Source organism: Callospermophilus lateralis, chromosome 19 (assembly GCF_048772815.1).
Source record: "Callospermophilus lateralis isolate mCalLat2 chromosome 19, mCalLat2.hap1, whole genome shotgun sequence".
Classification (NCBI taxonomy): Eukaryota; Metazoa; Chordata; class Mammalia; order Rodentia; family Sciuridae; genus Callospermophilus; species Callospermophilus lateralis.
Window position 1 is genome coordinate 8,461,575 of NC_135323.1, and position 23,267 is coordinate 8,484,841.

A 23,267-nucleotide genomic window follows, 5' to 3' on the forward strand; every position below is an offset into this window, starting at 1 on the left:
GTGCATGCCCCTCGTGCCCGCACTGCACGCCCGCCCTCCACCACGCCACAGCCGCCGCCATCACTCGCCCGCCCCGCTGCGGGGCTCGGTCCCTGGGGGGCACTCTGAGCCCGCCCGCCCCCCTCCCCCGCCGCTGCCTTCCCTGCCACACCCCGCTCTCTGCCTCCCTGCTGTCCCCCATCCCGGGCAGGGCCCAGAGGATTGGGGGGCTGGGTCCCCCAGGACTCAGGGGCCCGGAAGAGCCTCAAGGACCTTCAACATCTTCCACTGCACGGCGCCTGGAGCCCTCTCTCTTAGGGGCGAGGGGACTCAGGCCACTGCCAAAGCCATGGCCCAATGAGGAGCCCAACTCCAAGCCCCTCCTCCTCCCCCATGCCTGCCCAACACAAGGGGCCTTTTTCCCTTACTGTTGAGTGGGCAGTCCCTGTTGACTTCCCCTCCTACCCCCTCCCCCGCCCCCGCCCCCAACCCCACCGCCGCCCACACTGGCCTTTTACAGATCCTTGGCCCCTGGCCCCTAGGATAGCATTGAGATGGCAATGACCTTGGAATAATCAACATTAGCCCAGCCAAGTGCAGCCCACCTCAGTCCAGGAGCGGTACAGGCACCTAGAGAGACCCCAAGTTGGAGTCATCCTTAGGGTTGTCAGGCTTGGGAGCAGTCTTGCCCAGCCACAGCCCTGCGCCAGTGGGGCTCAGGCCTGTCAGCACCACGATTCATCCTGGGCAAGTTTGTGCAGAAGCGGGCCCAGACAAGGGGTCAGGATCAGCACTAACCAGCGACTCTGATCTTCCAGTGGCCAGCACACCATCCACACTCTGCAAGGAGGGAGGGCTCCATTCTAGCCCCACCCCATTTGCCCCTCCCCAGTTTCCCAAACCTCTACCTGCCCAAATGGGCTCCAACCGTGTCCCGTGTCCTGTCTGATCCCAAGAAGTTTGGAAGTTCTGGGGGATGCTGGCACATCTTGACAATGCTGAGGAGGGGGCTGGGACCCCTTTCCATCCCAACCTTGATCCCCAGATTTAGCATCCACACCAATCTTGGGACACCCCTATTTGGTTGGAAGGGAGTAACCAGTTTCCAGAGAGCCAGAGAGTGAAAGAGCGAGAGAAAGAGAGCGAGTGAGAGAGAGAGATGCTGTTGAAGCAGAGAAACAGTTCCAACAGCCCAAAGAGTTCCCTGCCCCCGAGTGTGGAGGAGGCCCCATGTGGAAGTGGTCAGGAGCCATTTTCTTCAGGCCCTCCTCCCATAGCCCCCCCAGTAGGGAGGGGGCAGCTGTCCATTTGCCCAAAGTATTAATGCAACTGAAGCTGTGATATTTCCAACGACTGTAGGAGGAAAATTTAAGGGGAGAAAGGAAAACAAACAAAACCAACCAACCCCTAAAATCATTTTCTTATTGTACATAACGACCTCATTCTCCTGTATATGCGGAAGATATAACCTTATATTTGGTAAGTGTTTCTTGTGCTATTTTATCACGTGACCTGTTTATAAAAATATATATTAAAAAAAGTTGTAAAAATATGAGTCTGGGTTGTGTTCAGGTCACCACATGATAGTGCAGGAGGTTGTATCTGCTGTGGGTGGTCCTGGTCTCTAGACTCTCAAGCACCTCTGGATTCATCAGGTGTTTGTCTTTACAACAAATATGTAGAGGCTGCATGCCCCTGCCAAGAATAAAAACTCGGCAGTGATAAGCACAGAAGTTCCCTAACCCTCTACTGAATACAGGCAGGGATGGCACTAAAATCATTACCATAATATTCCTTCAAAAATATTTAGGGTTAGCAGGGTGCATTGGCCCATGGCCTCGAATACCAGCAGCTCCCAAGAGGCTGAGGCAGGAGCACTGCAAATTTGAGGCTAGTCTTGGCAACTTTTTTTTTTTCCTGTCTCAAAAGGAAAAAAAAAAAAAGAAAGGCTGGGGATATAGCTCAGTGGTTGAGCACCTGGGTTCAATCATCAGTAATACAAGGGGAAAAAAAGTAAGTATCTAGGATCTAGCCCACCACCTGTCCAGAAAGGCAGAAATGAACTTTTTGTCCTGTGCACAGGATAGCTGAGATTAAGCAGGGGCGAGGATGTCTCAAGAGATGGCCCTGTGAATTGGCAAGTTAATTTACACCCAGAAGAGTAAGGGAGGCTGCAGATGAACAGGGCCACCAATTGAATGGGCAAATGTCAGGCCCTGGGAGATGGAATCCCTCTGCGGTGGCCTTCACACCTCTGTGTGACAGACAACTACCAGTGAACAAAGGAGCAGGCTGTGACAAGCGCTGGGGAGGCGACTGTGATTGGTCAGGCCCCGTTTGATATGGTGCTAGAGAAGGCAGAGGCTGAGCATTGAAGGATAAGAAGGGCGGAGCTGGCGCTCTGCTAGCTGGACGTGGGCGCCTGGAAGGGGACCGAGCGGCACTGCTGCGGAGTCCGGAGTCTGAGGTTTATTGACAGTGCGGTAGGAGGCCCCAGGAAAAAGAGGGACCGGACTGCCGCGCGGGGTTCAGACGGGGACCGTGGGCTCGGACAGGCGGGGATACTGCTCCCGCGAGCTGAGGGAGGGAGGAGGGTGGAGGAGTCCGGCATGACAGACTCCGCTGAAGAACCTGAGCAGAGAAATACGCACCGCTATTACAGTACTGAGACTGAAATAAGAAACACGCCTGCCACTCCAGCGACGCCGAAGGCTGAGGCAGGAGGGTCGCAAGTTCAAGGCTCCAACCCGGGCCGCTTAACAAGACCCTGTTTCAAAATTTAAAAAAAGAGGGGGCGCTGGGGATGAAGCGCAGAGGAAGAGAGCCCCTGGGTTCAATCCCCATTTCTGCAAGAGAAAAACGAATTAAGAAATACAGGAACAACTATCGAGGAGGAACCGGGGAGCCCGCAGGCCCGTGTCTAGGGTACTCCGGGACCCTCCACCCGTACTGCGCCCTGACCCGGAACTATTATGGTGCGGGCGAGAGTTCCTGCCCGCTTCCGGCGAGGGGTGAGTAAATAACGGACCATTTCCGGCGAGGGGCGTGATGGAGACGGATGGGTTTCCCATGCCGCGGTGTGCTGCCGGTACGACTGGAGTGCTGAGGGGAAGGCCACCGGCCTTGAGCAGCTCTGTTCCCTAGGTCCCTTCAGCCCTCTGCCTCCTCCCCTTGTTTGCGCCTCTCCGGAGCCCCGCTGCCTCGGACGCCCCGGGCTGACGGGTGTGGACGGCGGGAGCCACTTGGCTCCCCTGCTGAAATCGACTGACCTGCGGTCCAATGGCGCAATCATGGGAGGTGACTGTTGGAGAGATGAGTGCCTTTGGCCAGAACCAGCCATGTAAGGTCTTCTGGGGAGGTCAGACGTGGGACTAACCAGGCTCAGGGCAGCAGCGGAGTCTTCTGGCAGATTCTGGTGGTTTGGAATTCCCCTGTAATGTTGACTAGCTGATGGACTGCCTTGGTCTAGACAGCAAGTTTGACCAGCCCAGGCAAAGCAGTGAAAGGTCTGAACTGATTCGACAGACACCAGACTGACTAGACCAGCCTTCTTCACTGATCTCCTGACCCCACCACCAGTGTAGCCATGGAGAAGATGTCCCGTGTGACAACAGCCCTAGGTGGCAGTGCACTGACAGGCCGCACCATGAACTGCCACTTGGATGCTCCAGCCAATGCCATCAGCGTATGCCGTGATGCAGCCCAAGTAGTCGTGGCAGGCCGCAGCATCTTCAAGATCTATGCCATAGAGGAGGAACAGTTTGTAGAAAAGCTGAACCTCCGTGTGGGCCGCAAGCCCTCACTCAACCTGAGCTGTGCTGATGTGGTCTGGCACCAGATGGATGAGAACCTGCTGGCCACAGCAGCCACAAATGGTGTGGTGGTCACATGGAACCTGGGTCGGCCATCCCGCAACAAGCAGGACCAGCTGTTCACAGAACACAAGCGCACAGTGAACAAAGTCTGCTTCCACCCTACTGAAGCCCATGTGCTGCTCAGCGGCTCCCAGGATGGCTTCATGAAGTGCTTTGACCTCCGAAGGAAGGACTCTGTCAGCACCTTCTCGGGTGAGGCCCACAGAGGCAGGTCAGGGCAGGTGTGTGAATCTGCAGGTACCTGTCTAGGCAAGCTAAGAAGTGCTTTGTGCATCAGAGGCTCTCAGATGCACTCCTGGAAATAAGCCAGAAGTAGAAGAGTGGATGGGGGCAGGCCTGAGTGAGGTGTGAGCCAGAGCATCAATAGTGGGGAAGAGGCAAGAGGCAGGACTACCAGGAATTGAGGCTGGGTGTGGCATGAGAGAGGGCATAACCCCACAGACTCAGCCCAGCTCCAGGTTACCTCATTGCAGGATGTCTACCAGAACCTCCAAGGTTCCCAGCACAGGGATGTGGAGGAGGTTAAGTACACTGTCTAGTCCTTGCAGGGCCATCCCTGAGCCTGCTATCACTTGTCCACCTTGATGAGACCAGTAGAAGCACAAGGCAGAGCCCTGGGGCCTTAGAGAATTTGTGGGCTTCTTAAGACAGATCATGAGCTATCTGTGTCAGAAAAATGCTGAACACTGCCCTCCCAGGCTCTTGATATGGTGGATTTGTAGGACAGACGTGGTCCCTGTGTCCTCTAGTCCTTTGGGCTGTCCAGGCATCTCCAGCCCTAGGTAAAAAGGTTGGACTCCTTGGTTCTCCTACAAGCATGGCATCCAGGGGAGTTGAGCAGATAGCCAGATGGAGTTTCTGTTCTCCAGTACTCTGAAATTCAGTTTTGCCAAGGACTATTGCAACATGCAGATTCCAGGGGAAATAGGCCTGAGAGTTTGTGCAAAAAAACCCACCTAGGAAGACCCTGGGGGCAGTCCTTTCTGCACTCTTGGCCATCTGGCCAGAGGCAGGTGTGTGACACCATCCCACAGCCACTCCAAGTGCTGCCCCACACACACACCATGGGCCAGCTCCCTCACCTCTGCTTCCAATGCCTGCAGGCCAGTCTGAGAGTGTACGGGATGTCCAGTTCAGCATCCGAGACTACTTTACTTTTGCCTCCACCTTTGAGAATGGCAATGTGCAGCTGTGGGACATCCGCCGTCCTGACCGATGTGAGAGAATGTTCACAGCTCACAATGGGCCTGTCTTCTGCTGTGACTGGCACCCCGAGGACAGGTGTGGTCTGGGCTGCAGGGACCACAGGGCTGAAGGCCTGTGAGAGAGTGGGGAGTGGCAGGGCTTGGGGTGGGTCCCTTCTCTCTTAGGAGAAGTCACTGAGGGTTTGGGGGCCTTCCTACAGGGGCTGGCTGGCCACAGGTGGGCGTGACAAGATGGTGAAGGTCTGGGACATGACCACGCCTCGTGCCAAGGAGATGCACTGCGTACAGACCATCGCCTCTGTGGCCCGAGTCAAGTGGCGGCCCGAGTGCCGCCACCACCTGGCTACATGCTCCATGATGGTAGATCACAACATCTATGTGTGGGATGTGCGCCGGCCCTTTGTGCCAGCTGCTATGTTCGAGGAGCACCGTGATGTCACCACAGGCATTGCTTGGCGCCACCCACACGACCCCTGCTTTCTGCTCTCAGGCTCCAAGGACAGCACACTGTGCCAGCATCTGTTCCGTGATGCCAGCCAGCCCGTGGAGCGTGCCAACCCTGAGGGCCTGTGCTATGGCCTCTTCGGGGATGTGGCCTTTGCAGCCAAGGAAAGCTTAGTGGCTGCTGAATCTGGACGCAAGCCCTATGCTGGTGACCGGCGCCACCCCATCTTCTTCAAGCGCAAGTTAGACCCTGCTGAGCCCTTTTCTGGCCTTGCTTCTAGTGCTCTCAGTGTCTTTGAGACAGAGTCTGGTGGTGGCAGCATGAGTTGGTTTGTGGACACAGCTGAGCGTTATGCTCTGGCTGGCCGGCCATTGGCCGAGCTCTGTGACCACAATGCAAAAGTGGCTCGTGAGCTAGGCCGTAACCAGGTAGGTGGGGCTGGGCTGTGGGGAAGTGGGGGTGCAGGGATGCAGGGGCCATGACTTTGGGGTAGGGATTGGCTGCTCTGCTGCATCCCCATCCCAAGATCAGCACCAACCCTTGTCTTAGTAACAGGTTGTCAAGATCACATAGGCAGAGTAGACCAGATCCTGGGGCTGCCCTCTTGGAGGTAGAGGTCTAAGGAGTCACAGTTGATGCTGTCACCATTTGGGCATGTGCTCCGTGCCTTCTTCTTGGTGCTGCACCTCTTAACAGCACCTAGCCCTCCTGAAGAGAGTGCCTGCTCTGTGCCAGTCTCTCACCCTTGGGTCACTCTGCTCATCTTCACATTGGCTGCCTCCTGGTTTTGCTTCTTCTGCTTCCCATGGGCTACATTTTCCCCAGTATGGTTGGGGCAGGATATTGGGATATTGGGTCCCTGGGCAGCTGAACGTTGGTGTGATTCTGTTCAGGCAGGGGGGTGTGGGTGCCTGGGGTGTTGGGTGCCCAGGACCCTCTGAGTGGCTGGTGCCTGCCCCTAGGTGGCGCAGACATGGACCATGCTGCGGATCATCTACTGCAGTCCTGGTCTTGTGCCGTCTGCCAGCCTTAACCACAGTGTGGGTAAAGGCAGCTCCTGTGGCCTGCCACTTATGAACAGGTAGGTGTCTAGGGCTAGCTCTCCCCAGGGGGTGGGGCTACTGGAGCCCAGCCACCCATGAGCCTTTCCTGTCCCCAGTTTCAACCTGAAGGATATGGCCCCAGGGCTAGGCAGTGAGACACGGCTAGACCGGAGCAAGGGGGACACACGGAGCGACACGGTTCTGCTTGACTCCTCAGCCACACTCATCACCAATGAGGGTAGACTGGAGGGCAGGTGGGGATGCTGGCAGGAGTGAAGCTGAGGCAGTCCACAGCAAACCACCCCTGAATGTCCTCCCTCCCTCACGGGCAGATAATGAGGAAACTGAGGGTAGTGATGTACCTGCTGACTACTTGCTGGGTGACGTTGAGGGTGAGGAGGACGAGCTGTACCCACTGGACCCAGAACATGTGCACCGTGAGTGGGGGCTTTGGTAGGGTGGAGGGAGGTGGTGGGTAGGGCAGAAGCCTAGGCCTACAACATGCCCACTGTGAGTGGGGGCTGGGCAGACTGGTGGTTTGGGGAGTGCAGGGAGGCAGTGGGGTGGCCTAGGCCCACTTGCCTGACCCTGCCTCCCAGCCGAGGAGCCCGAGTACGTGCTGCCACAGGAAGCCTTCCCATTGCGCCACGAGATTCTGGACACACCTTCTGGGCCTGAGCACCTGCAGGACAAGGCCGACTCACCACATGTGAGCGGCAGTGAGGCAGATGCAGCCTCTCTGGCACCTGTGGACTCTTTCTCCCTCCTCTCCATCTCCCATGCGCTCTATGACAGCCGCCTGCCAACGGACTTCTTTAGTGTGTTGGTGTGTGACATGCTGCGCTTCTATGCTGAGCAGGGTGATGTGCAGATGGCTGTGTCTGTGCTCATTGTGCTGGGTGAACGGGTGCGCAAGGACATTGATGAGCAGACCCAGGTGTGTGCTGGGTGGGGAGGGTCTTCCTAGAAAAGCTCCCATGCCCCAGGCTGTCTGACCATCCTGACCTCCTTGGGTCTCCCTGCAGGAGCACTGGTACACATCCTACATCGACCTGCTGCAGCGCTTCCGCCTCTGGAACGTGTCCAACGAGGTGGTCAAGCTGAGCACCAGCCGTGCGGTCAGCTGCCTCAATCAGGCGTCCACCACATTGCATGTCAACTGCAGTAATTGCAAGCGCCCCATGAGCAGCCGTGGCTGGGTCTGCGACAGGTGGGGCAGTGTGGGGTGGGGGGACCCAGGGACAAGTGGGCAACCCAGGAGGCCCCAGCTGAGGCATCCCCCACCCCCAGGTGCCACCGTTGTGCCAGTATGTGTGCTGTCTGCCACCACGTGGTCAAGGGTCTCTTCGTGTGGTGCCAGGGCTGCAGCCACGGAGGCCACCTGCAGCATATCATGAAGTGGCTGGAGGGCAGCTCTCACTGCCCTGCCGGCTGCGGCCACCTCTGCGAGTACTCCTGACCCAGCGCCGGCCCGCAGCTCCGGTGCCGGGTGGAAGGGGACCAGACTTGTGAACGCAATAAAATAAGTGGGAACTGAAGTTGCTGCTTATCCCCGAACGTACCGCGGGCGGGCGGGGTCGCCGTGGCCACAGGCGAAGCCTCCACACCACCTTCCGGGGCGGGGCGGGGGCGGGCCTTGTAGGCTTCCGGCCGTTGCCATGACGACAGTTCGGTCGGGCGCTGGCTCCCAGGGTGCTTCGCGAGGCTCATGGCGCGGGGGCCGCGGGCGCTCCTGCTCGCGCTGGCGGCGCTGGCGGCGCTGGCTCGACCTGGCTCAGGCTCCTGGGAGGCGGGCGGCGGGGGATGGTGAGCGGCGCGGGCGGGAGGGCGCGCTGGGCGTCGGGGCACGGGCGGTGCTGACCGGGCTGTGCCCGCAGGCGGCTGGGCGGGCCGGCGGCGTCGGCCGTGGCGGAAGAGGAGCGCTGCACCGTGGAGCGTCGGGCGGACCTCACCTACGCCGAGTTCATGCAGCAGTACGTACGCGCAGAGCCTGGGAACGGCGCGCTCGGCCCGCAGCGCGCGGGGGGCGGGTATAGGCGTGCGCCGAACCTGAGCGCGGCTCCTCCTTCCGCAGGTACGCCTTCCTCAGGCCGGTCATCCTGCAGGGGCTCACGGACAACTCGGTGAGTGCTGGCGCCCGCCGCGGGCCGCCGGCTCTGCCCGCCCTGCCGCTAAGCCTTCTGCTGGTCCCCGCAGAGGTTCCGGGCCCTGTGTTCCCGAGAAAGACTGCTGGCTTCTTTTGGGGACAATGTAGTGAGGCTGAGCACTGCCAACACCTACTCCTACCGGAAAGGTGAGCTTCCACACCAAGGGGGACCAATATGCTTAGTCTTGAACGCAGAATCACCCGGTCCTGACCAGTGTTTTTCCCCATAGTGGATCTGCCCTTCCAGGAATACGTTGAGCAGCTGCTACACCCTCAGGATCCTGCCTCCCTGGGGAACGGTGAGCCAGACCTGACAGCAGAGGTATGGGACATTTGGGAGTCCCTGGGTGCCAGATTCTGGCACCCGGGGACTTCCTTCTTTGCTGGCAGACACCTTGTACTTCTTTGGGGACAACAACTTCACTGAGTGGGCATCGCTCTTTCGGCACTATTCACCACCCCCGTTTCGTCTGCTGGGAACCACCCCTGCCTATAGCTTTGGAATCGCGGGTAGGTGCTCTTTGGGAATCATGTGTGAGGGTGTATGGCAGCCAGTGCAGGTTGTTTGTCACCAGCTGCTCATAACTGACTCCACAGGAGCTGGCTCTGGGGTGCCCTTCCACTGGCATGGGCCGGGGTTCTCAGAGGTGATCTACGGCCGCAAGGTCTGTACAGGCTGAGGGCTGAGGGCTGAGGCTTGAGACTTGCTGGCTACAAGACCCAATAGTGACTTCATGCTCCTGCCAGCAGCGTTGGTTCCTCTATCCACCTGAGAAGGCACCAGAGTTCCATCCCAACAAAACTACACTGGCCTGGCTGCAGGACACATACCCAGCCCTGACATCATCAGAGCGACCCCTGGAGTGTACCATCCGAGCTGGTGAGGTCAGTGACAAGTAGGGGGACCAGGCCAGGCCCAAAGGTGCCCAATCTTTATGCTCCACATCCCCCACCAGGTGTACCATCTGGGCCAGTGAGATTAGTGGCTGTCAGCAGGGGCCAGACCTAAACTTCCCTGACTAATCCTCTCTGGTCCAACCCTCAGGTGCTGTACTTCCCTGACCGCTGGTGGCATGCCACTCTCAACCTGGACACCAGTGTCTTCATCTCAACCTTCCTTGGTTAGCCAGAGTAGACAGCTGGTGAGCTTGTCATACACCAGCACGTGCCCCTGTAGTGCTCACAGATTTTATTACAGAGACAGTGGCAGCAGCAGGGGCCTCAGCCCAGCCCACCCTCACCTGCTTTTCCTGCCCAGAAAGGGACAGGGGAGGCTCATGGCCCAGCAAGGGCTATGCTGAAAGAGGGAGCAGTCCAGAGCCCACCAGCAGAACTGATGGGGATGGGCCCAGAGACACAAACTATGTACAGGTTCTGGGGCTTCTGCCTCAGGACCCTCTGGGGCGAGGTCCTCAGTAGTCCTCCACCCAGCCGTTCTCAGAGATGAATGCATCGATGACTTCCTTCATGGCCAGGTTGGGGATGAGCTGTTCCTGGGTCAGGGGGCTCCGAGTCACAGGGTCAAAATGGCCCACACGCTGCAGTTACAACAGGGCCAGGGTGCTCAGTGTGCTGGAGCTGCGCCTCTAGCCCTGGTCCCCAGGCCCATGGCCTTACCTGCAGATGCTCCTCAATGTCTTTGCGGTCATAAGTGATGCCACTTGGCGTGATGCAGGGTTCCCGCATCAGCTCAAAGCTGATCTTTCCACACAGGTAGTCAGGGATGTCTCGTTTCTGTAACAAAAGAGCAGCATCAGAAATAGGAAGAGATACTGTTCTAGTACCTTCGATTCTCAGGCTTCAGGGAATAGATGCTCACCTTTCTCTTCTCGTCTACCTGAGAGAAGAGCTCATCCATGTCCGCCATGTATTTGTCCTGTGAAGAGTGGAGCATGTGTGGGCCACGCGCAGGCACACAACCCAACATCAGTCAGGGGTACCCTCTGTCTCACACACACCCCCCAACACACACACATGGGCCAGGGGCACCCTCACGTGCTTGGCCTCGATGCAGGCTTGCTGGGCACGGACGTGGCCATCATCCTCATCACCTTCATGGTTCCGCTGACACTCCTCCAGCTCCCTAAGGGTTGACCAGGAGCTGGTCAAAACGGACCTGGGCAGATGTCAGAGCCCACCCGCCTTGGGCATCTTCCCCCAGCTTCCTCTGTGCCACCTTAGCTTTCAATAAACACCTGTGCTGGTGACTCAGTTTAACCCAAGAAGGCAGCCTGACAAGGAGCGGGAGGGGCCCACCTCTCGCGCTCTGCAGTGATGAGCCGTGAGAGGTAGGCATGCAGCTCGCTCTCCTGGTGGATGCGCCGCTCCTCTATGCTATTCCAGCGTTTCTTCTTGGCGATGCGCAGAGCACTAGGGATGTCATCCCCAAAGTTGAGTCGCTGCTCCTTGGCCAAGCTGTAAGCTGGGAAAGGAGACTTGAGATTAGTCTGGCCAGCCCATCCCTGGGGCCCCAGGTGCTCCAGGCAAGGCAGGGTGTTGGCCCACCTCGCTGCAGATTGGCAATGGCCTCGTCGTAGCTCTCCATCTCCAGCTGGCACTGACCCAGAAAGAAGTGTGCCTTCACGGACTGCCCATCCAGCTCCAGGGCTCGCCGACAGTCGGCCAGAGCCTGCTCTGGCTGCTGCATCTTCAGGTAGCACAGGGCCCGGTTGGTATAGTACACTGCCACCAGGGGGTTCCGAGTCTGGGGACCAAGGCCAGCACGAGAGGGTGTGGGCCCACCTTGCCCTTCTGCCCCAGCAAGCTGACAACCCGATGTCCCAGGTCCTGTCCCAGCTTTGGGGCCATGGCTGGAGTCGAGAAACTAAAGGTTTCTCAATTGTCAGACCCCTGGGTTCTGGCTGACACCACCCTCATGACTCCAATTCATTGATTTTGTGTAAGTTTCCCAATCTTGCTGAGGACCCCGGCCCAGCCGGCCTCAAGCATCCCACCCGCCCGATCCGGGATCCGGTCGCGCATAGCCGCCTGTGGAATGAGATCGCCACCGAATCTCCGCAGCCCACAGCCCCGCGGGGCTGGCGGCGCCCGGGCTGGGGAGGAGCGCCGGGCGCGCCCCCGCCCCGCGCACTCACGATGGCGCGGCCGTAGCAGGCCGCCGCCTCCGGGTACTTGCGGCCCACGAAGAGCCGGTTGCCCTGTTCCTTGAGCTCCTGCGCGCTCGGACTCTTCTCTGGGCTGCCGCCGCCGGCGCCTAGACGCGCGCCACCTTCCTTCTCCTCCTTGCCCTTCATGGCGCCGCGCGGCACGGACTGGGTTCCGCTCCCGGGCTCCGCGCCCGGCCGCCCCTCACCCGCACCCCGCGCCGCGATCCGCTCGGCCCGGTCGGGCGATTCGCCACCGGAACTTCCGGCGCGGGGCGGGGTTGCAGAACGGGAACGCGCGCGGAGCCGCGCGACCGACGACCTGGGGGCGGGGCGCTCCCGGCGGGCTCCGCCTGTGACCCCGCCCCGTGACCCCGCCCCTCAACGCGAACATGGCGGCCCTCAGCAGGCTCTGGGGCGGCAAAGACCCGAAACGCTGGGCCGTCATCTCGACGTGCCTTAGAAAGGTGCTTCGGGAGCGCGCGGGCGCCAGGGGACAGCTGGAGGTCCTGGACCACTGATAGGGCGGCAGGGAGGAGAGGGCCAGCAGGTAGGGCTTCATGGACTCCCCTCACCACCCTTCCTCAGTAATGGGAAGGAGCTGTCAGCGGTCAGCGTGAGGCGAGTGGACAGGCGGCGAGGGACAACGGCCAAAAGAAGAGCTGCGGCGGCCGCCGGCGTGGAAACCACGGCGAGGGGCGGGGCCCCGGTGGGCCGGGCTTCCTCCGGGGCGGGGCCTCGTGTAGGATGGGCCTCGATGGGCCGGGCTTCCTCCGGGGCGGGGCCTCTCCGGGGTCCGAGCCTCCCTGAGCGGGCCTTCCTAGCTAGGTCCCGCACCTGGGCTTCCCTCAATGCACTGTCTGCAGCAGCTTGTGGCCAAAACCCCCAAAGCTGGTGGTGCAGCGTTCAGCCACTGCCTTTGGCAGCTTTCCGAGGGAGCGTGCCGCAGTCTCGAAGCTGTGCACCCTCGGTGTTGTGGTTGGCGCCACGGGGTTGGGGAAATCAGGCGCGCCTGGGCACCTGAGTGCTCTTGCTTGTGGAAAGAGTTGGTGATGTATGTCATGGTCTTGAGATCCAGAACGTTGTTTTGAGAATCCCCCCACCTCTTGGGGGGCAGCTGGAACCCCCCAATTGGCCACAGTGCCAGGCCGGCCTACCTTGCAGTATATTCTCAGGCACTACCTGCTGTACCTGGACCAGGGGCAAGAGAGTGCTGCAGCCCTGAACAGAGGTGAGTAAGCAGCTTGTGGGCTGGGAGGACATCCAGGACCTTATCAGGGAGCACTGGTTGGGCCCTCGGGGCCCACTCCGGCTTCTCCCCAGCTTGTACCTCAGGGTGATGGACCCCCTCCCCTTGTGAAGGCAGTACAGTGGACGTGGTCTGTGAGCCGAAGCTGTGCCAGACCTGCTGCCTGATCTCAGCACCAGCTCAGCCACCCACAAGACACTAGGCTGGACAAGAAGCACAGGACTCCCACCAAGTGAACCTGGCCATGGGCCAGGGCCTGCTAACCTGCCACAAGACCTCAGGACACAGGTCTCTCTGGATGGTAGGCTGACCAAAATAGGAGACTGGGTGCCACAGGAGCTCAATAAACACTTGCTAAACTCAGTTTGAGCAGAAGGCCCACAGTCCCTCCCCAGGTGCCACCAGTTCCTTCATAGCATGGGGTCATTGGTACTCCAACTCCACTCTCATCTAGGTTCAGAGGTACAAGGAGGAAGGAAGTCCAGGCTCTCTTCAGTGTGTGGCAGGTCTCCTGTGATCTGGGTTAGGGGCAGAGAAGCCTCCAAAGCCCTGGGACAGGTACCTGGCACCGTGTAAAATATTTATTCATTCTCCCCAAAAGGCTCAGACTGCAAGTCCTGGGGGTGGGTTGGGGTGGGGTTGGTAAGGTGGTGTCTTCTCTGGGGCTGTCTTCAGGGATCTCTGTCCAACCCTGGCCCAGCAACCTTCTCCCCAGGACTGGGAGGGGCAGCCAGGGCTGGTGTTAGGCTTGGCCTCAGCTCAGTGGACTGCAGGGCCCACCTGCCCCACAGAGAGCAGCAGCCTTGAGGTGTCTGTTCACCAGGGGGAACATGCAGGCCTGCCTGGTGGTCAACCCACCGCATGCTTGGCCTAGCCTAGGTGGCCCTGGGAGTAGGTCAGGGCGGTGGGGGGATGTGGGCACCCAGCAGATCATAGGCAAAGATGTTCCAGAAGATGGCGAAGAGCAGGAAAGTGCCATAGGCGAGCAGCACCACCCACCAGCCGCACTGGTCCTGCAGGCGCTCCTCGTAACTGCGCAGGATGGTGAGGCCCATACTCACCCCCACCACTGCACCAGCCAAGTGTGCCATGAAGCTGGGCTGTGGGCCCGAGGAGGGCAGTGGTGGGGAGAAGCGCAGCCACACGGCCCGGCCCACCTCAGAGCTCACTGCAGAGGGAGCAACAGGTGGGAGTTGTCCTGTTTACAGACTGTGGCCCCCCATTCCCCCATCCAGCCCCCTACTCACTGCACACCAGGGCCAGCACCATCCTCAGCAGCTTGTAGGGACACCTCATCCCAGCCCAGTTCTGATGGCATGCAGACAGAGAGGCCGTGAGGCAGGCCAGGTGGGCCCCTTCCCACACCCAGCCTCCAGGTGGCCCCATTACCATGACAACGTTGGCCAGGTGTGCTGAGCACAGGGCATAGACCCCTCCAGAGCCCCCCACCACAGGGGCCCGCATGTCCGTGATGGAGACAGTCAGGGAACCTGCAGAGCAGAAGAAAGTGTGAAGAAGCAGCCAGCCAGGGCAGTGGGCAGAGGGCCCACACCTGCCTTACCTGCCAGCACACCCGCCAGGTAAAGCAGGCTGATGCGGAGGAGACCATGCACCATCTCCAGGGGTACTCCGATCATCAGCTGCAGGAGGGCATTGAACCCCAGCTGCTCCAACCTGGCCGCAGGAGGGTGGGGTCAGCTGTGTTGCCCACCTGTCGCCAGGCCCACCTCAAGACTGCATTTTTCTGGCTGAGCTGGCCTGACATAACGGTGCTCACGACAGGCACAGCAGTCCCACTCACCCAGCGTGCATGAACATGTAAGTGAGGAAGCGCCAGGCGCGAGCGCGGTGCCCAGGGTGGTACACCAGGGGGCTCTTCATGTACTCGGGGTGGTAGGTCTGCAGCACCCACTTGTTGAGGCGTGCCCCATAGCACAGGAACACGATGATCTGGGGACAGGAGTGTTAGGGCTGGGTAGGGCAGGGCCGTGGGAAGCTCCTAGGGCAGCAGGTGGGCAGGCCCACCTGGGTGAGGGTGACTGAGGCCATAAACACAGGGGGCGGGCAGCTGCGGTGCCGGTAGAAGTACCAGCGGCGGTCTACTTCACAGGGCAGTATCTCATAGGCTACGTAGCGCACAAACCGCTTGTAGACACCTAGGCCAGGCTCATCCAGCAGCCCATCTCGGGGCAGTGACCGCTGTCCATTAGCGATGGCCCTCTTGAAGCTGCTGGAGCGCTTGCTGCTGATCTGGGGGACAGGGACATTAGCATGGGCTGTAGTGTCATCCCCCACAGCACCCTGCCCTTTAGGTTGCCCACAGGGTCTGAGGCCCTGCACTGCCCCAATCTATGAGCCTTCCCCAGGAAGAAGCCACCTGCCTACCCTGCTCTGGCCAGGGCAATGTGTTTGGGCCACCCCCCTGCTGCCCACCCACCGTGGCACTGACCAGGTCCACCAGTTCCTGGTAGCAGACCTGACCCCGCTCGTTGCTCTGGGCCAGGGCCACCAGCATGTCCAACTTGGCCGGGTCCAGGGGCAGCTCATGGCTGTGCACCAGCCCAGCGAAGGTGTCCGCACCGATGAAGCCTGTGTTCTCAGGGTCCAGCTGCTGTGGTGGGGGAGCCGTCGACCAAGGCTTGAGGGCGCGCCCACCCGGACCATGGGGCTGAGCCGGGCTGCCTAAGAGCAGCAGGCTGGTTCCTGGGACCTGGCTTGTTCCCAGGTCCTTCCAGGGCACGATGCCCGGGTCCCCAGGGCTCCCCCCCACCTTATTTCCACCCTCCCCGTCCTGGGAGGGAGGGCCCGAGTCAGAAGACGAGACCACCCTCTCACCGCTCTGTTTTCCTTGGAAGCTCAGGCATAGGGGCCAAGGGGCACGCGGAGAGGGGGCTTGGGTGGCGGGTGTCCGGCGGGGCTGTCTGGAAGCGCGGTCCCTCCCCCAGCCCGGCGCCGCAGCGGGAGGATCGTTTCGGGGGGCGGTGCCGGCCCCCACCCCACGCACCTGCTCCTGGATGAGCTGCAGCAGCGAGCTCCTGTCCATAGAGCCGGGCCGGGCAACGGGCCGGGGTCGGCCGAGGCCGGGAGGGGCTGCTCTGCGGACGACTCCGCTCCGCCCCTGCCGGCCCACTCCGCCTGCTCCGCTCGGCGCGCGCCGCGCTCAAGTCGCGTCACGGAACCGCCCGCCCCACGCACACGCCGCCACGAAACGCGCGCCCCTCGCACACGGACGCGCCGCCCCGGATGCACGCCCTGGGTAGGAACCGGCCTCCTCCAAGCGGATGGTTCCGATGCAGGCACTGTGTGCGCCCTCCGGGCAGCTGAAGCTCCTTCTGCTAAGTTCAAACAGCGATTCAGTCAAGGTGCAGTTTCTAAAACTCCGCCCAATCAAGACCTTCAGCTTTCCTTTGCAGCCTTCTGGGGCTCAAGATTCAGCATGGGCCTCCCTTCCTCCAAAAAGCTTCTCCTGACCGCTAGGCTTCCTGACTCCCGAAGTTGTGACCCTGCGCTCCCGTCGCTGGGATGGAAGTTCCTGAAGTGCATCTATCCAGCAGCAGGTGACTCCTGTTCCTCTCCCCAGTGTCACTGCAAGGAAACCTCATAGCCCCAGGCGGGTAGCAGAGGTGGGAAAAGTCCTGCCACAGCTGCTCCTGTTCAGACGACCAAACAACCTATTTGCATCTCCCGCCCCCCACCCCAGGGGCCTGGAGGAGTGTGGGAGAATCAGGGCATCAGGGCCTCCCAACCGGGAAGCCCCAGACAGGATAACAGGGGGCATCCACATGACAGCAGTCTTCAAGGGCAGGGCTGCAGCTGGGAGAAGAGCAGCTGCTCCTGGGGAGAGCAACTAAACCCTTCTAATGATGGAGGTGATGGGTAAAGAGGACATGAAGCGATGGCAACCGGCCAAGGGCCGAAGTTGCCCACTACTGCAGATACAATGGAGCTATTACTTCAGGCCACTGGGCCTCAGGGGACATTGTGAGCTAGAAATAGCATCTCCTGTCCAGCCTCAAAGCCAGTGGAACTAAGTTGGCAGAGAGGTGGGGGACATCAGGGTCCAGCTTGAGACCCTCAAATCAGGCATTTCTGTGGAGCAGGCAGCACACAGGTTCACTGGGACACCCACTTGCTACTCCTTAAAGGCAGATGAGGAAGAGGGGCTCAGGTTGGGGAAGCCATGCTGTGGTTGAAGGCCCTACTCATCTCAAGCCAGAGCTCCCTCTGTCCACGTTTGTGGTGGGTTGTTACAGCAGCTGGGTCACAAGCAGCTCAGGTACTCAATGCAGCTCAGCCAGGCTGACTGAGTAGAAAGGTTTGGGGAGGCAGTGTTGGGGGCCCAAGGAAAGGGAGGGAGCACAGAGAATGCATGTCAGTGGACATTAAGGCTCTTGGACCACAGGTTACCCAAAACTGGACTTTCCACATTGGCCTGAGGTCACATGATGGGGACTTAGGGATGGAAGGGAGGTGAGGGGGTCCAGTGACACAATCACACCAAGACAAAGAACATACTTTAGACTGATTCAAGAAAAGCAGTCTCCAGAGACTGAGATCCCACAGAGGAAAAAAAAAAAGTGAGGTTTAATCAGGAAACTCAACCTCATGTCTTCTGCCACAGACAAGGCTTCAAACTGGATGGGAAGGTGGGGTTGCACAACAGCCTAGCCACTTACTGGCCCCTGCATACCCATTGACACCAGAAGCAAGGGAGAGCCCTAAGAATTCTGGGTCTAGGGTCAATGGTCACCTTACCCAATACCCACAAAGGTGAGGAAAGGGCCTCCACCAGGAACATCTACCATGGAGCCCTCAGGCCAGGCAGTGGAGCTTCTGGGTCACAAGCCCAGGTTCTCAGCACAGCTCAGCCAGGCAGACTGGGTAGAGCTTTCGTGAGGCAGTGCTGGGGGAATACCCAGCCCTGAAGAGGGGCCTGAGGAAAGGGCAGGGGATGCAGGGGCACCACAGCAGTGCCCCAGGGGCTCATTGTCATGCTGTGAGGCTGAAAGCCTGCACCAGGCTGCCCCTGTGGGGCCCCACTAGGTCAGGAGAGGAGGCTGAGAGGCATCATCTGCTCTTCACCAGGATTCTATAGAGTGAGAAGCTGAGGACTGCAGCCACGGTGGCCCCAACAGCCACCAGCATTCCCCGGAGCCAGGTGGAGGTGGGGCGCAGCTCTGTGTGCACCAGGTGTCTGTGAGGGAAGATGGGTACTTAGGGTGCATATCCCCTCACTGTGTCCCAGGCCACTGGCAGAAGCTAGGCCTGGAGGGCTACACCAAGAACAGCTCTCAGTGCCACAGAACCCCTCCACAGCCCCCATGCAGCACAGCCAGGTGATCAGCACCCTTAGAGCCCTGGTATGAGGCAGGCCACCCTCCTCCCAAGGCCTTGGTGCAAGCACCCACGGAAAGGCAGCCATGGTGGCCAGTTGAGTGAAGATATCAGTGCTGGGCTGGGCCAAGCCGCTGCAGGAGAATGGGGTGGGGGCAGGCAGCCGGTGCCTGCGACAGAACTCCCCAGGTGACAGGCCTGGCGGGGTGACACCTGCAGGCAGGTCAGCCTTGGACGACACAAAGAGGCAAGGGGTCTGGCCATCCATGTAATGGCGCTGTGGGAGGAGGGGCTGTGTGAGACAGGGCCCACCAGCCACCTGCCCCAGAGCTGTCCTCCACCTGCAGGGCTCCCAGTGTCACCCTGCCTTGTACACGGTGGCGCAGAATGCAAAGGATGCAGGATCACTGCCATCAAACATCAGGCAGGCAACATCACAGGCGGTGTCCAGGGAAGTGGCCAGCATGCTGTCCATATCCACCTCACATAGCTGGAACAGATGGGGCTCTGAGGGGTGTTCTTAGGAATTGGCCTCCCCAAGGGCCACCCTGTGACAAATCTACCAGGTGGCATGGGCACATGGGTATCTCACTCCCAGCACTCACAATCAGGTACTTCTCTTGTCCGCTGACCAGCACTGTATTGATGACATGGATGGGAGCCTCCCCAGAACATGCCCTGGTGTCCTGGTGTCATAGGGACAAAGAGAGCTTATGCTTCCTGGTCCCGCACTCCCCAAAGTGTCCTCTCCTGCCCCTGGGTCCCCAGGTGGGGACTGGGGTCTCTGCAGATGCTTACCCTCAGGCTGTGGCCAAGAAAGGCCTGCAAGAAGGAAGACTTGCCCACTCCTCGGGCCCCTACCACCTTGCACATGAGGACATTCCGCTGGGTCTGCCCCTTCTCCTGATCCAGCCTCTTCTCACGAGTGACTGTGAGCAGAGACTCAGGTGAAGGAAAATGCTGGGGAGAGGCTGGACCCAGGGCCTGGTGAGGGTAGGTGCCCACCTGTGATGGCCTGTGCCTGGGAGTCCTGCTCACAGAGGGTGGGGTAGCCTAGGTAGCCAAGGTGCTCGAGGCAGCGCTGGACATCCAGGTAGGTCACTAGGCTGGAGGCACGAGGCACAGCGTCAGTGAGGAAGGCAGCAGGGGGTGGGGGCAGGGGTAGAAGGGATGTGCTCACGTCCACTGGCAGAGGAAACCATGCAGGGGTAGCCGGCTGGTGTCAGTGCGGACAGTGCGTGGGAGTTCAGGGCCCCAGGGGGCCACTGGGAACACACTGAAGAGGTTTTGCAGCTCCAAGGGTGAGAGGGCACCATCATGGTCCTGTGGGCAGAAGGGCCATAGTCACAAGTGCTGGGGAACGGCAAGGGCTGACCAGGGTGGTAGCACTCACCTGGTCATGCTTCTCAAACACCTGCTGCAGAAACTGGTAGCCGCGGTGGTTAAGCTCAGTGCTGCAACCAGGGGGTACATGGAGCCTGCAGGGATGTATGGGACATCTAGCTCCCAGGGGATCCTGTGCTCCACAGTAGTTCAGCTCCTGCCTCACCCTGCCAGCACCATCCACGTGGCCAAGGCCCCTCTGAGGCTCCTATGGCTCCTCAGCTGGGGCCAGGCAAGGAGGATGGTATGGTCTCTGGTACATGAGGCCGGATGCAAGGGGCCCTACTCAACCCAGTCCTCTACACACACAGGGACCCAGGCAGACCAGAGTGAGAGGCCCACGCTGCAGAACAGTCTCAGCTGTCCTCTGAGCAGGACCTTACACACAGGCGGGTTGGCCCCAGGCCCTACCTACCACTCACCGTGGGCAGAGGTAGTCTGCTGTCAGCTCAAGTGAGTCACTGTAGCCAAAGCGTCGCAGAATAGTCCATGTGGTCTCATGCCGTCCACGCTGGATGAAGAGTGTGTTCAGGAAGAGGAAGCCTGTGAAGGGCAGAGGCGGGTAGCACCTGGAACAACGCAGTCCTTTCCCCACATACTCAGGCTCAACAGAGCATCTGGCCTCACCATCCAGGGTTAGTCTGTTGTCCTGCACGCCGCCCACCACGTTCTTGCACACCACCCTCTTTACATCTTCCAGGGCCTGTGGGGCCAGAGGGTGGCCAAAGCAGGACTTCTGTTTCCAAAAGGAAGTGGTTTCACATCAGCCAAATGCCCCAGAACAGCAGAGCTCTATTACCTGAGGATGGGCAGTTGGGTCAGGGCACACCTGGAAAGCACTGAGCTCCTCATCGCTCAGTGCCTGGTCCAGGTCCTGGTCGGAGAGCCTGAAGATTCGAGTGAGGGCCTGGGTGCACGCAGGTTTCAGCTGCAGGAACATCTACTCAGCACCCTAGCAGCCTTTGGAAGGTCCACCCTGCCACTCCCATCTGCTCACTCTCCATACCCAGAGAAGCCACTGCCCACCTGCTTGGTCTCAGGGTCATACAGGGGGGCTGTGGGATGTAGAACAGCCTTCTGGGCATAGTAGAACAGCTCTGAGATGTTCTTCAGATGTTTGGCAGAACACTGTAAGAGCACAGCACAGGCTCATAAGGCAACCGAAGAGGACACAAATGTGGGGTCAGGCCGGCCACCATGACCACCTGCAATAGCAACTTGGTGCTTCTGTACTCACCAGAGCCCCTCTTCTTCTCGGCCTTCTCCCTGCTTACCTCCACACAGGTCTCTATCTCAGGAAACTGGCTCATGATGGGTAGCACAGCTTCCATGGTGCTTCCTGACCGCAGGTCCACCTTGTTGCCTACCAGGATGATGGGCAGCCTGGGAAGAAGCCCATGGTTACCAGGTACAGGGAGCCACTGGAGCTTAGTCCCACTCCTCCTCCCTGCCAAGGTCCTGCTTATTACCTGGGCCCCCTCTCAGTTCTCCCATTCACCAGTGGAATCCACTTGGTTCGTATCTGAAAGGCAAATCCCGGCCATGAAGGGAGGCATCCCACCCAGTCCAAGGTCCCCACCCAGGGCCTGAACCAGGCTCAAGGAGAGGAGGGGAGCTTGAGGCTTAGGCCAGTAAGAGAAAACAATGGAAAGCAGGGCCGTGTCTAATCTGAGCAGCTACAAGCCCCTCCAGGCACACTGAGATCCTAGACCTCAGGCAGGCCCCGGACCTTTTTTCTAAGGCTATCTTTGTTGGAAAGGGAAAGGAAATGCTGGCTTAAATAGAGCAATCATCCAGGTGCTCTGTGGAGAAATAAGTACCAGAAGCCTGACCTCAACACAGAGATGTGGGGCTTCCTGAAATGCTTAATAGAGATGGGGCTGGTCACAGGCATGGACAAAACTTGCCCTAGGCCACTGACTACTACCTGGTCTGCACTGGGGACTGTTGACAGAGCCAGTGGCAGGGACTTGGGATGGATGGGGTGCTCCCTCCTGCTCACCTTCTCAATCGTGGTCTCGTTAGACACATCGTACACCACACACACCACATTTGCCTGCAAGAACAGCAGCATGGCACAGGGTGACCAGAAGCTGCCCATTTACAGTGGACAGCTCAGACCATTCCACACACCCCAAGACTCCAGCATGTCTCAAGTGCTTCTGAGCAGCACAGGGTGCAGCTCCAAAGCCTGGCAAGCCCACCCTACCCTGGAACCTGACCAATTACTGCAGGTACCCATAGGGCAGGGTATCCCTGGCTGGATCACCCTGGGCCAGGCAGCTTCAGACAAGTCCCTCCCTGCCCCCAAGAGGGAGACACCAGGCCCCAGCACCACAGCTCTGTTTTGTAGGCCCAAGTGCTCAGGACAGACCCAGCCACACCCCTGAAGAGCAAGCTACTTGTAAGATGAGACTCCTGACTCCACCTCCCACTTTCAAGTCACAAGCAGCCAAAGTCCAGAGAAGGACAGCAATGTACCCTGTGAGGGCTGGGGGGCTGCCCCTGGGTTGTTGTGGCCTGCGCACAACTAGTGATGGATACAACCAGGATACAAAGGAGACTGCAAGAGCTAGATCCAGGGGCTCTGATAGCAGATGAGCCTGGAGATCCTGCGCAGTGGACCAGAGTACAGGGCAAGGGGACTGCAAAGGAGTTTAAGGGGAGACTGTGCCTCCTCAGATGCCGGGAAGGAGACGGAGGGAGGAACCTCTGCCTCTGGGCAGCACTGCAGGCACTAGACTGTCCTGGATCCCTGAAGGGGGTGTTGCAGGAGTCCCGCTCTGGATGCTGACTGTCAGGGCCGAGGACGGCCGGCGCCTCCATCCACGCAGCTCCCGCACCTTACGGATCTCCTCCAGGAGCTCCTCATCCGTCTGCTCGGCTTCTGGAGAGAGAGAACCCGCTGCAGGCGCGCGCGGACAGGCCCGGCACGGGCGCCGCGTGGGGCCTACCTGAGAAGTCCACGATGTGGGTGGGCACCCGCTCCGGCGTGACGGCGGCGGGGATGGTGATCTCCTCGGCGCGCGCGGGCACCTGCAAACAGGCGGCCTCAGCCCGCGCCCGACCCGCGCCCGGCCCGCGCCCGGCCCTCACCCGCCCGCCACTCCGGGCCTCCCGTGCGCACCTCTTCGGGGAACTCCTCGCCCACCAGCGACAGGATCAGCGACGTCTTCCCCACCTGGGCTGCGCGGACGGGTGGCCAGGCGGTCACGCTGGCGGCGAGACCACCGCGGCCCCACGCCCCCGCCAACGTCCCCGGCCCAGCGCATACCCTCGCCCAGCAACAGGATGCGCACGTCCCGCCTCATGGCTGTGCCCGGTGCCTCGCCCCCCCGCCCCGGCTGCAGCCCAGACCCTCCCCAGCCTTCCTCCTGGCGTTCCCCTAGCGCCCTCACTTCCGGTTCCCACCGCGGTGCTTGAGGGACACTTCCGGCCCCGACAGCGCAACCGCATCAGCGAGCCCTGCGGGGCAGAGGAGTCGAACTGTGCGGTTGCGCCACC

At 60.0% G+C, this 23,267-nt stretch overlaps 5 protein-coding genes and 1 long non-coding RNA gene across 13 annotated transcripts; 3 read left to right on the forward strand and 3 right to left on the reverse strand.

Annotated features, from left to right (window-relative positions):
* Positions 1 to 2,402: 2,402 nt before the first annotated feature.
* Wdr24 (WD repeat domain 24) lies at positions 2,403 to 8,075 on the forward strand. The gene is made up of 9 exons (XM_076839910.2): positions 2,403 to 4,046; positions 4,958 to 5,135; positions 5,260 to 5,932; positions 6,467 to 6,585; positions 6,664 to 6,785; positions 6,880 to 6,984; positions 7,147 to 7,484; positions 7,573 to 7,757; positions 7,838 to 8,075. The coding sequence occupies exons 1-9, from the start codon at positions 3,566 to 3,568 to the stop codon at positions 8,004 to 8,006; spliced, it is 2,370 nt and encodes a 789-aa protein (XP_076696025.1). The 5' UTR covers positions 2,403 to 3,565; the 3' UTR covers positions 8,007 to 8,075.
* A 145-nt stretch (positions 8,076 to 8,220) lies between these two features.
* On the forward strand, positions 8,221 to 10,900 carry Jmjd8 (jumonji domain containing 8). Of its 2 annotated transcripts, none has more exons than XM_076840323.1 (9): positions 8,221 to 8,353; positions 8,425 to 8,520; positions 8,622 to 8,670; positions 8,744 to 8,840; positions 8,924 to 8,992; positions 9,084 to 9,203; positions 9,291 to 9,358; positions 9,444 to 9,578; positions 9,739 to 10,900. In XM_076840323.1, exons 1-9 carry the CDS (start codon positions 8,256 to 8,258, stop codon positions 9,817 to 9,819), a joined length of 813 nt encoding a protein of 270 aa, XP_076696438.1. In that variant the 5' UTR covers positions 8,221 to 8,255; the 3' UTR covers positions 9,820 to 10,900. The 2 variants fall into 2 exon arrangements, with proteins under 2 accessions (XP_076696438.1, XP_076696439.1); XM_076840324.1 differs by having other exon boundaries at positions 9,444 to 9,573.
* Stub1 (STIP1 homology and U-box containing protein 1) lies at positions 9,866 to 12,079 on the reverse strand. Of its 2 annotated transcripts, none has more exons than XM_076840321.1 (7): positions 11,789 to 12,079; positions 11,199 to 11,397; positions 10,950 to 11,115; positions 10,668 to 10,776; positions 10,513 to 10,569; positions 10,311 to 10,427; positions 9,866 to 10,231 (listed from the first exon to the last, which is right to left on the reverse strand). In XM_076840321.1, the coding sequence occupies exons 1-7, from the start codon at positions 11,945 to 11,947 to the stop codon at positions 10,106 to 10,108; spliced, it is 933 nt and encodes a 310-aa protein (XP_076696436.1). In that variant the 5' UTR covers positions 11,948 to 12,079; the 3' UTR covers positions 9,866 to 10,105. The 2 variants fall into 2 exon arrangements, with proteins under 2 accessions (XP_076696436.1, XP_076696437.1); XM_076840322.1 differs by having other exon boundaries at positions 10,689 to 10,776; positions 11,789 to 12,077.
* Positions 12,080 to 12,176: 97 nt separating this feature from the next.
* Positions 12,177 to 13,395, forward strand: LOC143385067 (uncharacterized). Of its 2 annotated transcripts, none has more exons than XR_013089441.1 (3): positions 12,177 to 12,347; positions 12,973 to 13,028; positions 13,160 to 13,395. It is a non-coding gene; the product is annotated as an uncharacterized LOC143385067 (long non-coding RNA). The 2 variants fall into 2 exon arrangements; XR_013089442.1 differs by having other exon boundaries at positions 12,177 to 12,264; positions 12,386 to 13,028.
* Positions 13,396 to 13,617: 222 nt separating this feature from the next.
* On the reverse strand, positions 13,618 to 16,182 carry Rhbdl1 (rhomboid like 1). 2 transcript variants are annotated; one of them, XM_076840211.1, is made up of 8 exons: positions 16,051 to 16,182; positions 15,496 to 15,657; positions 15,072 to 15,296; positions 14,848 to 14,996; positions 14,608 to 14,720; positions 14,436 to 14,536; positions 14,294 to 14,354; positions 13,618 to 14,078 (listed from the first exon to the last, which is right to left on the reverse strand). In XM_076840211.1, exons 1-8 carry the CDS (start codon positions 16,087 to 16,089, stop codon positions 13,801 to 13,803), a joined length of 1,128 nt encoding a protein of 375 aa, XP_076696326.1. In that variant the 5' UTR covers positions 16,090 to 16,182; the 3' UTR covers positions 13,618 to 13,800. The 2 variants fall into 2 exon arrangements, with proteins under 2 accessions (XP_076696326.1, XP_076696327.1); XM_076840212.1 differs by having other exon boundaries at positions 13,855 to 14,214.
* A 925-nt stretch (positions 16,183 to 17,107) lies between these two features.
* Positions 17,108 to 23,136, reverse strand: Rhot2 (ras homolog family member T2). Of its 4 annotated transcripts, none has more exons than XM_077105959.1 (19): positions 23,038 to 23,136; positions 22,891 to 22,949; positions 22,718 to 22,799; positions 22,607 to 22,650; positions 21,766 to 21,819; positions 21,233 to 21,285; positions 21,038 to 21,146; positions 20,790 to 20,891; positions 20,593 to 20,691; positions 20,391 to 20,499; positions 20,186 to 20,306; positions 19,774 to 19,858; positions 19,561 to 19,703; positions 19,386 to 19,486; positions 19,179 to 19,309; positions 18,986 to 19,066; positions 18,748 to 18,870; positions 18,451 to 18,657; positions 17,108 to 18,240 (listed from the first exon to the last, which is right to left on the reverse strand). In XM_077105959.1, exons 1-19 carry the CDS (start codon positions 23,072 to 23,074, stop codon positions 18,136 to 18,138), a joined length of 1,845 nt encoding a protein of 614 aa, XP_076962074.1. In that variant the 5' UTR covers positions 23,075 to 23,136; the 3' UTR covers positions 17,108 to 18,135. The 4 variants fall into 4 exon arrangements, with proteins under 4 accessions (XP_076962074.1, XP_076962073.1, XP_076696110.2 ...); XM_077105958.1 differs by having other exon boundaries at positions 17,110 to 18,240; positions 18,455 to 18,657; positions 22,607 to 22,647; XM_076839995.2 differs by having other exon boundaries at positions 17,110 to 18,240; positions 18,455 to 18,657.
* Positions 23,137 to 23,267: the final 131 nt, after the last annotated feature.

Bases quoted from the DNA above. Each gene is read 5' to 3' on its own strand.
- Wdr24 (XM_076839910.2), top strand. From the start codon at position 3,566: ATGGAGAAGATGTCCCGTGTGACAACAGCCCTAGGTGGCAGTGCACTG. The intron at 4,047-4,957 runs GTGAGGCCCACA...CAATGCCTGCAG, and splicing joins CTCTGTCAGCACCTTCTCGG to GCCAGTCTGAGAGTGTACGG. The intron at 6,985-7,146 runs GTGAGTGGGGGC...CCTGCCTCCCAG, and splicing joins GGACCCAGAACATGTGCACC to CCGAGGAGCCCGAGTACGTG.
- Jmjd8 (XM_076840323.1), top strand. From the start codon at position 8,256: ATGGCGCGGGGGCCGCGGGCGCTCCTGCTCGCGCTGGCGGCGCTGGCG. The intron at 8,671-8,743 runs GTGAGTGCTGGC...TGGTCCCCGCAG, and splicing joins AGGGGCTCACGGACAACTCG to AGGTTCCGGGCCCTGTGTTC. The intron at 8,841-8,923 runs GTGAGCTTCCAC...TTTTCCCCATAG, and splicing joins CACCTACTCCTACCGGAAAG to TGGATCTGCCCTTCCAGGAA.
- Stub1 (XM_076840321.1), bottom strand. From the start codon at position 11,947: ATGAAGGGCAAGGAGGAGAAGGAAGGTGGCGCGCGTCTAGGCGCCGGC. The intron at 11,116-11,198 runs GTGGGCCAACAC...CTCCTTTCCCAG, and splicing joins CATTGCCAATCTGCAGCGAG to CTTACAGCTTGGCCAAGGAG. The intron at 10,777-10,949 runs GTGGGCCCCTCC...GTCAACCCTTAG, and splicing joins ATCACTGCAGAGCGCGAGAG to GGAGCTGGAGGAGTGTCAGC.
- Rhbdl1 (XM_076840211.1), bottom strand. From the start codon at position 16,089: ATGGACAGGAGCTCGCTGCTGCAGCTCATCCAGGAGCAG. The intron at 14,721-14,847 runs GTGAGTGGGACT...TCCTGCGGCCAG, and splicing joins TACATGTTCATGCACGCTGG to GTTGGAGCAGCTGGGGTTCA. The intron at 14,537-14,607 runs GTAAGGCAGGTG...TCTGCTCTGCAG, and splicing joins CCTGGCGGGTGTGCTGGCAG to GTTCCCTGACTGTCTCCATC.
- Rhot2 (XM_076839995.2), bottom strand. From the start codon at position 23,074: ATGAGGCGGGACGTGCGCATCCTGTTGCTGGGCGAGG. The intron at 21,147-21,232 runs GTAATAAGCAGG...GCTTCTTCCCAG, and splicing joins AGAACTGAGAGGGGGCCCAG to GCTGCCCATCATCCTGGTAG. The intron at 18,241-18,454 runs GTGGGTGCTTGC...CTTCCCTCACAG, and splicing joins GCCACCATGGCTGCCTTTCC to ACACCTGGTGCACACAGAGC.